The sequence below is a fragment of the Chiloscyllium plagiosum genome, chromosome 33 (genome assembly GCF_004010195.1).
Source record: "Chiloscyllium plagiosum isolate BGI_BamShark_2017 chromosome 33, ASM401019v2, whole genome shotgun sequence".
Classification (NCBI taxonomy): Eukaryota; Metazoa; Chordata; class Chondrichthyes; order Orectolobiformes; family Hemiscylliidae; genus Chiloscyllium; species Chiloscyllium plagiosum.
In genome coordinates this window covers 40952739-40968790 of record NC_057742.1, presented here as the reverse complement: position 1 = coordinate 40968790, position 16052 = coordinate 40952739, and the positions used below count along the sequence as shown (strand labels likewise).

General features: G+C 43.4%; 1 protein-coding gene across 3 annotated transcripts in view; it reads left to right on the top strand.

The window, feature by feature from the left end:
• The window catches only part of LOC122540036 (parathyroid hormone/parathyroid hormone-related peptide receptor-like), a 114520-nt gene that overhangs the window by 27037 nt on the left and 71431 nt on the right, over window positions 1-16052 (top strand). For all 3 annotated transcript variants that reach the window (XM_043675359.1, XM_043675356.1, XM_043675357.1), the window contains exons 4-6: window positions 6188-6298; window positions 7301-7422; window positions 10014-10108. In XM_043675359.1, the coding sequence (XP_043531294.1) occupies window positions 6188-6298; window positions 7301-7422; window positions 10014-10108 (328 nt within the window). The remainder of the gene's footprint in view (window positions 1-6187; window positions 6299-7300; window positions 7423-10013; window positions 10109-16052) is intronic.

Sequence of the window (16052 nt, the reverse complement as noted above, 5' to 3'; positions counted from 1 at the left end):
TGGATGCGAGCATAAGAGGTACAGTTAGTAAGTTTGCAGATGATACCAAAACTGGAGGTGTAGTGGACAGCGAAGAGAGTTACCTCAGATTACAACAGGATCTGGACCAGATGGGCCAATGGGCTGAGAAGTGGCAGATGGAGTTTAATTCAGATAAATGCAAAGTGCTGCACTTTGGGAAAGCAAATCTTAGCAGGACTTATACACTTAATGGTAAGGTCGTAGGGAGTGTTGCTGAAGAAAGAGACCTTGGAGGGCAGGTTCATAGCTCCTTGAAAGTGGAGTCGCAGGTAGATAGAATAGTGAAGAAGGCGTTTGGTATGCTTTTCTTCATTGGTCAGAGTATTGAGTACATGTTGGGAGGTCATGTTGCAGCTGTACAGGACATTGGTTAGGCCACTGTTGGAATATTGTGTGCAATTCTGGTCTCCTTCCTATCGGAAAGATGTCGTGAAACTTGAAAGGGTTCAGAAAAGATTTACAAGTATGTTGCCAGGGTTGGAGGATTTGAGCTATAGGGAGAGGCTGAACGGGCTGGGGCTGTTTTCCCTGAAGCGCCAGAAGCTGAGGGCTGACCTTATTAGAGATTTACAAAATTATGAGGGGCATGGATAGGATAAATCGGCAAAGTCTTTTCCCGTTGGGGTTGGGGAGTCCAGAACGAGAGGGCATAGGTTTAGGGTGAGAGGGGAAAGATATAAAAGAGACCTAAGGTTCAACTTTTTCACGCAGAGGATGGTACGTGTATGGAATGAGCTGCCAGAGGAAGTGGTGGAGGCTGGAAAATTGCAATATTTAAGAGGCATTTGGATGGGTATATGAATAGGAAGGGTTTGGAGGGATATGGGCCAGGTGCTGGCAGGCGGGACTAGATTGGGTTGGGATATCTGGTTGGCATGGACGGGTTGGACCGAAGGGCCTGTTTCCATGCTGTACATCTCTATAACTCCATGACTCTAATTGGCCATACTAAAATTGTCCATTGTGCTTGGTGCATTAGTCGGAGGGAAATGGTTCTTGGTGGGTTACTCTTCGGAGGGTCAGCGTGGACTTGTTGGGCCAAATGGCCTGTATCCATACTGTAGGGAATCTAATCTTAAATAAAGCAAAACTTAGTTGAAACACAGAATGGAAAAATAAACTTTTTAGGAAGGCTAAGGAGAATCATACATTACAGAAGATGCCCTTTGGCGATTGAGTCTGTACTACCAAAACTACACTACTATCTACACTAATCTCACTTCCCTGCACTAGACCCATAGCCTTGAATATTATAACACTTCAAGTGCTCATCCAAGTACTTTTTAAAGGTTATGAGACTACCCACCTCACTTACCTTCCAGGTATGCATTCCAGACTCACACCACCCTCTGGGTGGAAAGAATTTTCCTCAAATTCCCTGTCAAGTTCTTGTCTTTCACCAAATTATGCCCTTTTGTTATTGACCTTTCCCCAAGGGGGAACAGCTGCTTTCTATCCATCATGTCCATGTGCTTGTAATTTTATACAACTCTATCAGGTCCCCCCTCAGCTTTCTTTGTTCCAGAGAAAACAACCTCAGCATATCTAGCCTCTCTTCATAGGGCAACATCCTGGTGAATCTCCTTTGCACCCTCTACAGTGCAGTTACAATTCAGAAAGAAACAAGTGAGCAACAGAGAAATAAGCAAGATCTTTGTTGAACTCAAAAAATAAGGAGTGAGGAGAGAGAACATTGATGAGAAATAAAAAAAGAGGCAATCACTTTGTTGAGATTATATTTTTTAAGTGCATCCAGGACAGATTTTTGTGCCAGAATGTAGACTAGAGATGGGACAGTGCTAGACCTAATCCTAGGGAATGAAGCTGTTTAAGTAGTAGTTAATGGACCCAACATTTTGGCAATAGTGACAATAACTCTGTCATTTTCAAAATCATTGTGGAACAAGATAAGGTTAGCGCAGAACTTTAAATGTCTACATTGTGAGAAGGCCAGTTTTAATATCATTGGACAGAATCTGGCAAACATAATTGGGAGCAGCTATCTGCAGGTAAGTCTAGATTTGGAAAATGAGAATTCTTTTTAAAAGTGGTTCAGGGCCAGCATGTTCCTCCAAGAGTGAAGGCCAAGGGCAGCAAGTGCAGGGAATCCTAAATGTCAAGGGACATTGAGAGTTTGATAAAGAAAGAGAGGGAAGCATATGCCAGGTACAAGTGCATGAAAAACAGGGAGGTCCTTCGAAAGTATAGGAGGTGACCTAAAACGGAAAATTGGAGGACAAAGAGGGGCCATTAAATATCCTTGGGTTTTATAAATATATTAAGAGTAAGAGGATTACCAGAGAAAGAGTGGAGCCTATTAGAGACCAAAGGGATAAATCTGGTCTGGGTGAGGTCTAAAATGAATATTTCTCATACAAAGGGTATTGTAGCTGGGGATTTCAGTTGGCGTGGTAAGGTTCTAGAACATGTTAAGATTAACAAAGAGTGGGTATTGCATGTTTTAACAGGCATAAAGGTGCATAAATCCCCAGACCATCATGAGATGCATCCCAGGCTGCTGTAGGAGGTGAGGGAGGATATTGCTGGAGCCCTAGTGGATTTAATACCTCACTGGCCACAGGTGAAATGCCAGATGACTGGAGAAAAGTTAATGTGGTTCCTTTGTTTCGCAAGGGCAGCAGGGATAGGCCAGATAATCACCCACCAATTAGTCTGACATCAGTGGGAGGGAAATTGTTGGAAAACATTCTGAGAGACAGAATTAATCAATGTTTGGGAAGGCAGGAATTAAATCAGGGATAGTCAGCATGGATTTGTTAGAGGGAGATCCTGTCTAATTTAACTGAGATTTATGAAAAGGTGACTAAGTATATTGATGAGGATAGTGCAGTTGATGTGGTTTAAATGGACTTCAGTAAGGCCTTTGATAAGGTCCTAAATGCAAGGCTGAGTGCAAAAGGTAAGAACCAATGACAGCCAAGGAAGGTTTTCAAACTGGATCCAAAATTGGATTGCAAAAGGAGGCAAAGGGTATTGTTGGACGATTGTTCTGTGATTGGAAACCTCTGACCAGCAGTGTATCACAGGGATCAGTGCTGCGACCCTTGCTGTTTGCTATGTACATTAATGACTTGGATATATGACGATACTATGACTTTAAGCGGTATATTGTATTCTGGTTCTTTTATTGAAGAAAGGCTGAGACAGAGGTGATAAGCAGTCTGCTCAAACCTATTAAAGTAAACAGCTTATGAGGCCTTCTTTTATTTTAAATTGGAACAATAGAAGTAACCTGAATGAGTGGGGTCGAGCTCCCACAGAACCAGGATTTTTAGTTTTGCTCTTTCTGCAGTTCTGGGGTCTTGAAGCTGGATATGGAAGTTCTTGTTCCTCTCTCTGTTATAGCTAAAGCTGGGGCTCTCTTCCTGCTGCTAGAATAGCATGTGAGACAATTTGTTTTAATGAATTTGCCTTTCCCAAGGGTGTGTTTATCATAGAATCCCTCCAGTGTGGAAAAAGGCCCTTCGACCCAACAAGTCCACACCAACCCTCTGAGCTGGTTTGGTCTGATCCATTACAAATGTTGATCAAAAATGTTTAATTCTTAAGATGACAAATGACATGAAAATTGGTGGTGTTGTTTACAGTGAGGAGGGTGGTCTGAGGCTTACATTTGATACTGATCAGGCTGTAAATTGGGCAGGCAAGCAATGGCAGTTATTCTCACCTGTTTCTATGCTCTATGAATCAGTGACTCTAATCCTAATAAGTGTGAAGTGATGTGTTTTGGAGGGTCTAACAGGGAAGGATATATACAATAAGTGGTAAGCCTCTAGGAAGTACTGAAGAACAAAGGGACATTGGTTTTAAAACCATAGTTCTGTGAAGGTCAGCACAGGTAGGCAAGGTGGTGAAGAAGGCTTATGAGAGGCCTGTCCTCTGTGAGAGACATAGAATAGAGGTAAACAGATGGAATACTGTGTGCAGTTCTGATTGGCACATTAGCGGAAAGACAGGACTGCACCAAATAGAGTGCAGAGGAGATTCACCAGAAAGGTATCCCCAGTCTCAGTTATGAGGAGAGACTTGATAGACTGGGTTTGTTTTCCCTGGAGCAAAAGAGGTTGAGGGAGCATCTGATTGAGGGATATAATATTATGAGAAGCATAAAGGGGTAAATCATAAGAATAATAAGACTAGAGGACACAAGTTTAAGGTCAGGAGCAAGTGGTTTAACGTAGAACTTAGAATCCCTACAGTGTGGAAACAGCCCCTTCAGCCCAATAAGTCCACACCAACCCTCTGAAGAGTAACCCACCCAGACACATTCCCTTACTCTATTGTCCTATATTTACCCCTGACTAATGCACCTAACCTACACATCCCTGGACACTATGGGCAATTTAGCTTGACCAATTCACCTAATCTGCACATCCTTGGATTGTGGGAGGAAACCAGAGCACCCGGAGGAAACCCACATAGACATGGGGAGCATGTGCAAACTCCACACAGACAGTTGCCCAAGGTTGGAATTGAACATGGGTCCCTGGCGCTGTTAGGCAGCAGTACTAACCACTGAGCTACCGTGCCACCCCAATGAGGAGATTTAGAGGAGATCTGAGAAAAATAAACTTCACCAAAAGGATGGTGGAAATATAGAAGATTTTGTCTGAGAGGGTGGTGGAGGCAGTTACTCTCACCTCTGTGCTCTATGAATCGATGAATCCAAACCCCATGTTAAAGAAGGAGCAAGGTTAGTGGCAATGATATTAGTTGAGGACACAGTTTCAGTTATCATAATGACAATTAGACAACAGAATTAGAGGTGAGAATTTAATACCAAAATTATTGGGGCAACCCACTGGCAAAGGCCCTGGGTTTGGACAGCTGCATCATATATAGCGACAGCCCAAGATCATCTTTCAACCATACAGAAGTTGCATGGGAGAACCATCAGTATAAGATCTCCATTCAAAAATATGTAAACCACTTACTTGAATCCATGTCAACTAAATATAAACAGTAACTAATCCTCAAGAGATTTGGACACAAAATTAAATACTGTTCCTGATGCAAGTTTGATAAAGGACTGCAAACCTCTCTCAGGATCTATCTGAGTCCTTCTGTTTCTGCATGCAGCATGATTTATGTAGTGTTCTCCAATTTTAAATTTTCCTTGGACTATAAGAAATCTGATGATTCATCAATAATTCCAACAAGTATTCCGTCTCATATGAATTCTGATTTCAAAGTTCCTTAGTCACTGTTTCAGCTATCTATAGAAATCATTGTAACTGTATCCATGGATTCTCCTGAAAATTGAACATTTCTGTTGAACTTTAATCATCCAAGAATTTTTTTTGTTCCTATGTAGAAGTAATTACCAAAAGATGTTAGAACTTCTTCAAATAAATCTGTGCCTCCTTTCATATGTTGGTGATTTATAAAACCATCCAATATAGAATCTATTGAATACTAATGTATTCATTTGTTCAGCTTCAGACTTTACGTTTAACTTTAAAGCAATTCTGTGCCTTAAGAATTGTTTTCTCCAAGATGTCTAATCCTGTGTCTTATTTGACATTGAATCTTTTTCAATCTTTATTTCTCCATCTATTTCTTCAATATTTTTTTTCTTATTCTTTTGTAAAGCTATTTAAATCTGTAGCATCTCAATGCTGTTTGTAACCTGTTAAATTTGCCCACACAGACTGTTGGCTCTATACATTGGTGGTGGAGAGACTGGAAGTTTATATGTGTCCTGAGGATTTCTGATCAAACCACTTCCTTCAGATTAGTGTCGAGCTTCAGAGAAATAAAGAAAAATGAGTAGGGAAGGGAATGTTTGTGAGTTAGGCAGCTGTTTCAGCTGGAATTATCTGAATGAACAAGATGGTTCAGGAGGGAGAGATTGTGTATTGGGTGGTAAGACACCACATGCATGGATATGCATGAAGCCTCAGGCTGCTTGAGTCTTCCATTTGTGGAGTTAGTGAATATGGCAGTGACCACTCTCTCTCGAGGCAGCTCCAGAATTTCTGTTTTCACAGCAGTTCCTGGTGCTGTGTTTCTCTAAAAACAAGCTGAGGATATTGGTGGGAGCTTCCCCATCCTCTCTGTTGGTTTTCACTGCACCTTGATTGTTTACTAATCTGTGACTTGCTGAAATGTTTGATAATGTTTGCTCTTTTTTGTGTCTATGCAGGTGTCAGTTGCAGGCCTGAGTGGGATGGTATAGTGTGCTGGCCCCTGGGGATCCCCAACAAGAGTGTCTCGGTCTCCTGTCCTGAGTATATTTATGATTTTAACCACCAAGGTAACTACACAGACTGTAGTCTGCTTCCACTGATTGCTAATAACTGACTTACACTGTGTGTCTGACTGTTCATGCTGTCTGCTTTCACTGACTCCTGACACTGAATGTAATCACATTCTCTGTAATACTGACAGTGAGTGAAAGAATGGGGAATGTACAATAGAGAGAATTGGACAAGTGTGTATTTGCTGAGGATTGCAAGGCTGGAGGAGCTTACAGAGATGATGAAAATTTGGAGTTGAAGTATTGAGTACTGGGAATCAAAGTAGGGCAGCATGTGCAGGAATGATTTTGGGACTTTAGTGCAGAATTCGGTCTAAAAATGGTCTTTTAATCCTTTGTGTGCACTTTTTGTTATACATGTTAAGGGAAGAAGAATAGTCACTGATCAAACACTTACTATCTACTTTTTTATGTCTAAGATTTTGTTGAAGACACTTGGAGGATTGCGAACCCCCCTTTGACTCTGTTCCCACTCTGACTGCTCTGCCTGTGATCTATTATATCCAACCTCCCAACCTCTGTTCAAAGGCAACAGGACAGCAGTAAAGCTGGGGGAAAATGATGGTTGATGGGGTTTGGGAGACTGAGAAAGAGAAGTGAAAGGACGCACACATGGTATAGCATCAAAGGCAGGGAAAAGGAGAGAAGGCCCTGGTGAGTGAATAGAAAGTAAAAGAGGTATAGAATGAATGGACATGGGTCTAGAATGACATCTGAAATGTGCAGAAAAAAGGAACTTAGGGAGACATATTAATAAGCATTAGAAATGAGTTGATATTTTGATTTATAAATGAATGTCCCAATTAGTCCAGAGTTATCGTTGAAGCCTAGACAAAGTCAATGTCTGGACCATTTGAATTCAGCTAGAAGTTTCTATGAACAGTGTTGGATCTGGCTGTGGAGAGCCACTGGATCCATGAGGTGTTTGCAGGACTGCTGCTGCAAGGTGTTTGGTGGAATCTTTTATCATAAATCTAAATGTTGCCTTTCTCCTGACAGGTAATGCCTATCGCAAGTGCAACATACATGGGGACTGGGAGTTAGTCCCCAGCATTAACAGAACTTGGGCAAACTACACAGAATGCACCAAGTTCCTGAAGCCTGACCATTGGCACCATAAGGTAAACAACAAATAAGCACCATTACTCATTTAACCAAGAGTGACTGTTTATTTACAAGCCAAATCTTCAACTCTACTACAAACTTTACAAGTAGCTATAAGTACCAGATACAGCAAAAGCATGGATACTGACAACATCCAGTTATAGTAAAAGAGGTATAGAATGAAAGGACATGGGTCTAGAATGACACCTGAAATGTGCAGAAAAAAGGAATTTATATTTATTATTAGATTAGATTACTTACAGTGTGGACACAGGCCCTTCGGACCAACAAGTCCACACCGACCCACCGAAGCACAACCCACCCAGAACTATTCCCCTACATTTACCCCTTCACCTAACACTACGGGCAATTTTAGCATGGCCAATTCACCTGCACATTTTTGGATTGTGGGAGGAAACCGGAGCATCCAGAGGAAACCCACGCAGACACGGGGAGAATGTGCAAACCCCACACAGTCAGTCGCCAGAGGCGGGAATTGAATCCAGGTCTCCAGTGCTGTGAGGCAGCAGTGCTAACCACTGTGCCACCGTGCCGCTTAGGGAGACATATTAATAAGGATTAGAAATGAGATGATATATTGATTTATAAATGAATGTTCCAATCAGTCCAGAGTTATTGTTGAAGCCCAGACAAAGTCAATGTCTGGACAGTTTGAATTCAGCTAGAAGGGGTGGCACCATGGTTAGCACTGTTGCCTCACAGCGCCAGAGACCCGGGTTCAATTCCTGCCTCAGGCGACTGACTGTGTGGAGTTTGCACATTCTCCCCGTGTCTGTGTGGGTTTCCTCGGGTGCTCCGGTTTCCTCCCACAGTCCAAAAATGTGCAGGTCAGGTGAATTGCCCGTAGTGTTAGGTGAAGGGGTAAATGTAGGGGAATGGGTCTGTGTAGGTGCGCTTCGTTGGGTCGGTGTGTTGGGCTGAAGGGCCTGTTTCCACACTGTAAGTAATTTAATCTAAGTATTGTAGATACCTGCCCCAGAATTAGCTGCAACTATAGGCAAGCAGTTCTTGCACAGATACAACACCTGAAAAGATGGAACCTCTTCCAGCTGTTTCCTGCCTTCCAAATGCAGAGTCTGTACAGCACAGATAATTACCACCTCATTAACCTGCTCTCAATCATCAGTGAAGTGTTGGAAAGTGTCATTAACAATTCTATCAAGCAGCACCTGCTCAGCAATAACCTGCTCAGTTTGGGTTCTGCCAGGGTCACTCAGCTCCTGACCACAGCCTTGGTTCAAACATTGACAAAAGAACTGATTCCAGAAGTGAAGTGAGTGTGACAGCCCTCGATATCAAAGCAGTATTTGGTCAAGAATGACTTCAAGGAACCCTAACACGGCTGAAGTAAATGGGACGGAGGGTAAACTTCATTATTGATCTCAGTTCTAGGACATTCTGCAGAAGCTTCTCAGGGCAGGATCCTGGCCCTAACTAAGTTATCCTGCTTCATCAATGACCTTTTGTCCATTATATGGTCAGAAGTGGGAATGATTGCCAATGATTACACAATAGTGAGTTCTTTCTGCAATTCCTCAAATAATGCGATAAAAGCAGCTAAGAGAATATGAATCCTATAGTGTGTAATTCACATCTCGACTCCACAAAGCCTATCCACCATCTACAATTCACAAGTCAAGAGTGTGATAGAATACTCCCCACTTGCCTAGATAAGTGCAGCTCTAATAACAATCAAGAATCAACACCATCCAGGACGAAACAGTTTGCCTGTTCGGCACCGTATCCACTACCTTCATGATTTATTCCCTTCACCACCAATACACAGTGGCTGCAGTGTGTATCATCTACGTGATGCACTGCAGAAATTCAGCAAGGCTCTTTAGACAGTACCTTCCAAGCCTCTATCACCTTGAAAGACAGGGGATATAAATACATGGGAACACCATCACCTGCAAGATCCAATTCAATCCACACTCCATCCTGGAATTCCATTATGGGTCTACATACAACACATAGACTGTAGCAGTTCACTACCATTCTCAAGGGCAACTAGGTATGGCCCATTGATGCCTGGACCTGTTCGATACTGTGCCATATTCTCAGTGAATGGCCTTTGAATCTAGACAAGCCAATGCTCTGACACCACTCTCACAGACACATCACACCCACAGACACACCACTCTCACAGACACACCACTCCCACAGACCCACCACTCCCACAGACCCACCACACCCACAGACCCATCACATCCACAGACCCATCACATCCACAGACACACCACATCCACAGACACACCACATCCACAGACACACCACATCCACAGACACACCACATCCACAGACACACCATGGCCATAGCCTTTCCTGCACCCACCCCAGCTGATTAAGTCCTTCACATTTGAAAACTATGAGATAGAATATCCATGTTGAGTTAGGAATTGGAAATTATTCAGGTGAGGAGATCCTAATGCCAGTTTGAAAATGCAGTCCCTGGTTGTCTGGTGGGAGGGAGTGTGGGCCTTGGCATAGAACCAGTGATGAATGCTGAGCTATAATGTTGGAAATGCATTGAAGTTGTTCACTTTATGCAAGACTCTCACACCAAGATTCTCATTTATCCCCTCAGGAAGTATTTGAGCGTCTCCACCTGATCTACACGGTGGGATATTCTATCTCATTGGTCTCGCTGTTGGCTGCTGTCTCTATACTCAGTTACTTCAAGTAAGAATATGGTCATTACCTCACACCATCAGACTGCATTTTAGCAGGAATTCTTCATTGTTGAAATGTTCTGTTTCTCAGGCGCTGTATGGACAGACCCATCTTGGTGGGTGGGTGGCCCTAGGTGGGATGGATGGGATGGAGGGAGTGGGGGATTTGTGGAGGTGGTGGGGGGGAGGTGTGGTGGTGGGGACAGAGTGGGGGTAGGGATTGGGGGACAGTAGGGATCAGGAGTCACACTCACATTGAGGGGAAGTACACTGCTGCTCATAAAACAAAGAGGCATCAATGCCCCACACCAGAACCCAGCCTTAAGTCCCATACAGCAGCAAATTAGACGCCTAAATGTAGTTCAATATCCCAGTCCCATCTCAATCACCCCTCTCATATTCCCCACCCCCCACCCCTTTCTGTGACAGAGAAGTCACTACTCTCTGGGTGAAGATCTTTCTCTCAAGCTCAGTCCTAAATCATAGACATTATAGCATTTACAGTATAAAAGGGGGCCATTTGACCCACCATGTCTCTCCGAGCTCTTGAAAGAGCTATCCATTCTCCAACCCTATTTCTATGGTCATCTAACTTCACTTTCAAATAAATATTAGGGGCACTTTTGAAACCTCTTATGGAATCTGCCTCCCAGGCAGCGCATTCCAAATGCTAACAACTCTGAGTAAGGATATTTCTCTTCATCACACTCATAGCTCTATTGCTGACAGTCTTGAAAATTGTGACCCCAAGTTACTGGCATACCAAATAGTGGAAACAATATCCTTCTTGATGCTGGCACAATTGTTCATCATATTGAACGCATCATTAAAGTTGCCTCTTAAATCCCTTCTGTTCCAAGGAATTTCTCTAATCCTTCCTTGTATCTAAATTCCCTCATTCCTGATATCCCTCTAGTAAATTGTCTTTGGACTCTCTCCAGGGTTTTATCATCCTTCCCTAAATAAAGCCTAGAACAGAACACATTACTCCAAATGTGGTCTGATTAATGGCTTGTAGAGATGTAGCATCACTTCGTTGCTTTTCTATGCTATGCCCCTATTAAGAACCCAAAGATCCTTCAAGTCTTAACAAATGTATCAACTTGTCTAGCCACCTTAAGAGAATCATGGACATCCTTCTGCTCCTGTATTCCTCTCAAAGTTGGACCACGGAGCTTCTGTTTTCCCTCCTTGTTTCTTCTACAAAATACATTATCTCAGGTTTCTCTGCACTGAATTTCATCTGTCTGGTGTCTACCCATTTGGCCAACTTTTAGATGCCCCTCTGAAGCAGCTCGACGTCATCCTCACAATTCAGTATTCTTCCTAACTTAGTATCATCTGAAAATTTACAGACCCTTCAAGACCCATCTCCCAACTGTTTATATAAATCTGAAAAGGCAAGGGTCCCAGTACTGATCTGTGGAACACCTTTTCTCCATCATCTCTATTCTGAGGAATACCCATCTATACCTACCCTCTGTCTCTTGTCTTTTAGACAACTTCTAATCTGTGCTGCCAAGGACCTATCAATCCCAAACAATTTTAATCTGCCAATGTGACACCATATCAAATGCTTTCTGAAGGTCCAAATATACAACATCCACTGCACTACCTCTGTCACCTCATCAAAGAATTCATTTAATTTGTCAGACACAACCTGATCTTGACAGTCATATTGACTGTCTAATAACTTATTTTTCTCTGTGTATATTTACCTTACCTGTATTCTAGCCTCTATTGGTTTTCTCACTGTTGATGTCAAATGATAGGTTTGCTGTTTCCTGGGTTATCCTTTGCCTCTTTCTTAAAAAACAGTGTTATATTCACTCCAGTCCCCTGGGATTAATCCTGTGTTCAGAGAGGCCTGGAAAATTTCTGCCAATGGCTCCACAATTTGCTCCTTTACCTCTATCGGCAATCTAGGATGCATCCTATCTGGTTAGAGACAAAAAAAACTGCAGATGCTGGAATCCAAAGTAGACAGGCAGGAGGCTAGAAAACAGCAAGCCAGGCAGCATCAGGAGATGCAAAAGTCGACGTTTCAGGTGTAACCCTTCTTCAGGACTGAGGGTGGGTGTAGGGGGTGCTGCAGAGAAAGACGATGGCAGAGGCCAGGTGGCAAAGTGTGGATAAGTGAAGATGGGCAGAGGGCATGACCTGGCTGATCGATGGGAGAAATGAATCTGGTTGGTGGCTGAGAGGAATGGAAGGGGGGGAGAGGTGGGGAAGGAAGTTGGGGGAAGGGAAGGGAGATTATTTGACATTGGAAAACTCAATATTGAGTCCTCCGGGCTGTAGGCTGCCCAGGAAGAAGATGAGGTGTTGTTCCTCTAATTTGTGGTTTGGTTCATTGTGGCAATGGAGGAGGCCAAGGATGGTCATGTTGGAAAGGGAGTGGGAAGGGGAATTAAAATGGGCGGTGACTGGGCCTGGCTTAGATGCTCAGTGAAACGTTCCCCGTGACTGGGCCTGGCTTAGATGCTCAGTGAAACGTTCCCCAAGTTTACATTTGGTCTCCCCAATGCAATGAAGATCACATCGGGAGCACCTGATGCAGTAAACCAGGTTGGAAGAGAGGCAAGTGAACCTCTGTCTCACCTGGAAGGACTGTTTGGGGCCCGCGATGGAGGTGAGGGGGCTGGTGTACCAGTAGATTTTGCACCTTTTCTGGTTGCAGCGAAAGGTACCTGGGGATTCAGGGGGTTTGGATGGGAGAGTAGTTGGAATTGGCGGAAGTATTTAAGAATACTTGGTGGGGGTGGGGTCTAGTTGCAATTGCCAGTGTTTTTCCAACTAGACCCCATCACCAAGAACCTCTTCCTGTCCCCACCCCTCTCTGCCTTCCACAAGGACCATTCCCTTCGACAGTCCTTGGTTTGCGCCACTCAGTTACCCCCAGGTACCTTCCCCTGCAACCGGAGAAGATGCAAAACCTGCCGGTACACCACCCCCTCACCTCCATCCAAGCAGCCAAACAATCCTTCCAGGTGAAACAGAGGTTCACCTGTCAACCTGCCAATCTCTTCCAATTTACTGCATCAGGTGCTCTTGATGTGGCCCTCCCTACATTGGGGAGACTAATTGTAAACTTAGGGAACGGTTCGCTGAGCATCTCAGCCGGGCCCACAGGGGCCAACCGGATCTCTCAGTCATCGCCCATTTTAATTCCCCCAACCACTCCCTTTCCTATATAACCATCCTTGGCCTCCTCCATTGCCACAATGAACCAAACCGCAAATTGGAGGAACCGCACCTCATCTTCTGCCTGGCCATCCTGCAGCCTGGAGGGTTCCATACTGAGTTCTCCAATTTCAAGCAACCTCCCTTTCCATTCCCTCTCTCCCTTTCCAGCCCATCTCCCTCCCTTCTGCTCCTCTCAGCCACCTAAAGGATTCATTCCTCTCATTGACCAACCAGGTCGAACCGTCTGCCTGTCTTCACCTATCCCCACTTCACCACCCTGCCCCTGCCATCCCCTTTATCTCCAGCAACCCCTACACCCACCGCCAATCCTGAAGAAGAATTACATCCAAAACATTGATTTCTGCATCTCCTGATGCTGCCTGGTTTGCTGTGTTCTTCCAGCCTCTTTCTTGTTTATTTTGCATCTTGTCTGGGCCAGGCCACTTCTCTATCTGGAGTGCTGCCAGCCTTTTTACTACCCCTTCATTATCTATCACTGTATTGGTCAGCTGCTCAATGCCCACATTTTCAATTGGAGTCATCGTCACCATCTTCTACTTTGGTAAAGACAGAAGCAAGGTACTCATTTAGTACCTCTGCCATACCCTTTACTTCAGTGAGCAGCTTGTTCATTATGAACCCCACTCTGTCCTTCAGGAACCTTTTGCTATTAATATGTTTGAAGAACATTTTACTGTTTGTTTTAGCTCAGCCTGCCATCCTTTCCTCATACTTCCTTTCAGCCTTCCTCATTATGAGCCTTCGTCTCTCTTCTGTATTCGAGACACATCTCCTGATTTCTATTGTCAGTATTATTCTGGTATGCATCACATGCCTCCTTTATCCTCCTTATTTTCTCATCAATATCCTTAGTCATCCAGAGTATCGAGCTTTGGATACCCTGTACTTATTTCCCATAGGAATGTACCTATTTTGCATCTGATTCAACCAATTAGAAGGTTTCCCATTTTCATCCATGTTTTATTTACCAAAATGAATTTCTAATCAACTTACCCCAAGTCAACTCTTATACCACTAAAATCTATTCTTTTCCAGTCTGGAATCTTAATCATTAACTGATTTTTATTATTTTGCAAGTTGAAATTTAATATGTTATGATTGCTATTTCCCAAAGGCTTCCCCACTCTGATGTTTTCCACTTGGCCTACCGGATTTCCTTGGACCTTCCCCATCCCAGGTCGGACTGGAAGTGCACTGTTCCAGAAAGTTCTTCTACACACATAGCGGGAATTTTTTTCCCTTCCATGCCATACCCTGTACCTTTTTTCCCAATCTATTCTAAGGTAATTTAAATCACTAATTACCCTATTGTCCTGCAGAATTTCATAATCTGCCTATAAATGCTCTCTTCTACATCCTCCCACTATTTGGAGGTCTCTAATAAATATCCAAAAAGATCACGACTCCCTTCTTGTTTTTCACCTTTAACTGTATAGATTCTAATTCAGTAACAAAATCTTGTTCAAGACTGCTACACACCTCCCTTTATACCATCCTGTTTCTACGAAAATCGTTATAGCCTGGGATGCTAAGTAGACAATGCTGTTCTGGCTTGAGCCACATATCTGTCAATGCCATTATGTTATATTCTCCTAGATCAATTTCTGCTTCCAGTTCCTCAATTTTGTTCATGATACTTCATGCATTTACACACATATGATTTAACCCAGCCCTTATCTCTTTCTATGTTCACGATCTATCTCATTTGCTTAAACTGTAACTTGCCGGTCATCAGGAACTTCCTCCTGCACTTACCCTGTCTAGACCTGTTCGAATTTTATAGGTTTCCAAGGGATCCAAAAGAAGAACTAAGAACAAAAGGGAAGTGCAGCACAGAAACAGGCCATTTGGCCCTCCAAGCCTGTACCAATCATCATGCCCTAACTAAACTAAAAAACAAACCTTCTGCCTATGTTTGGTCTGTATCCCTTTATTCCCTCCCTATTCATGTAACCATCCAGATGCCTCTTGAATGGCACTAACATACCTGCTTCAACCACCTCTTCTGGCACTGTGTTCCAGGCTCCTACCACACTCTGGGTGAAAAACATCCCTCAAACATCTCCCTTTACCTGTCCTCCTCTCCCCCGAACCTGTCACCTCTTGGTAATTGAAACTTCAACCCTGGGAAAAAGCCTTTGACTATCCACCCTATCTATGCCTCTCATAATTGTGTAGACCTCTATCAGATCTCCTCTCAGTCACTGTCTTTCCAGTGAAAACTATCACTGTTTTAATCTTTTTTAACCTTTCCTCAGAGTCAATACCCTCGAGACCAGGCAACATCCTGGTGAACCTTCTCTGCACTGTATCCAAATCTTCCACATCCTTCTGGTAGTGTGGCAACTAAAACTGCACCCAATACTCCAAATGCTGCCTAATCAGGGTTTTATAGAGCTACAATAGGGTATGCCAACTCTTGTACTCCATGACCTGGCTGATAAAGGCAAGCATGTCATATGCTTTCTTAATCACCCTGCCGCCTGTGGACCTGTCCACCCAGATCCGTCTGCATGGTAATGTTCCTAAGGTTTCGAACCGCTTACAGTATAGTTCACACCTAAATTTGATTCTCCAAAATGCATCACTGCACATTGGTCTGGATTAAACTCCAACTGCTATTTCTGTGCCCAAGTTGCCAATCTATCTATATCCCGTTGTAACTTTCACAATTGTTGGCACTATCAGCAACTCCACCAATCTTCATGTCATGATTAGATTAGATTAGATTAGATTAGATTAGATTA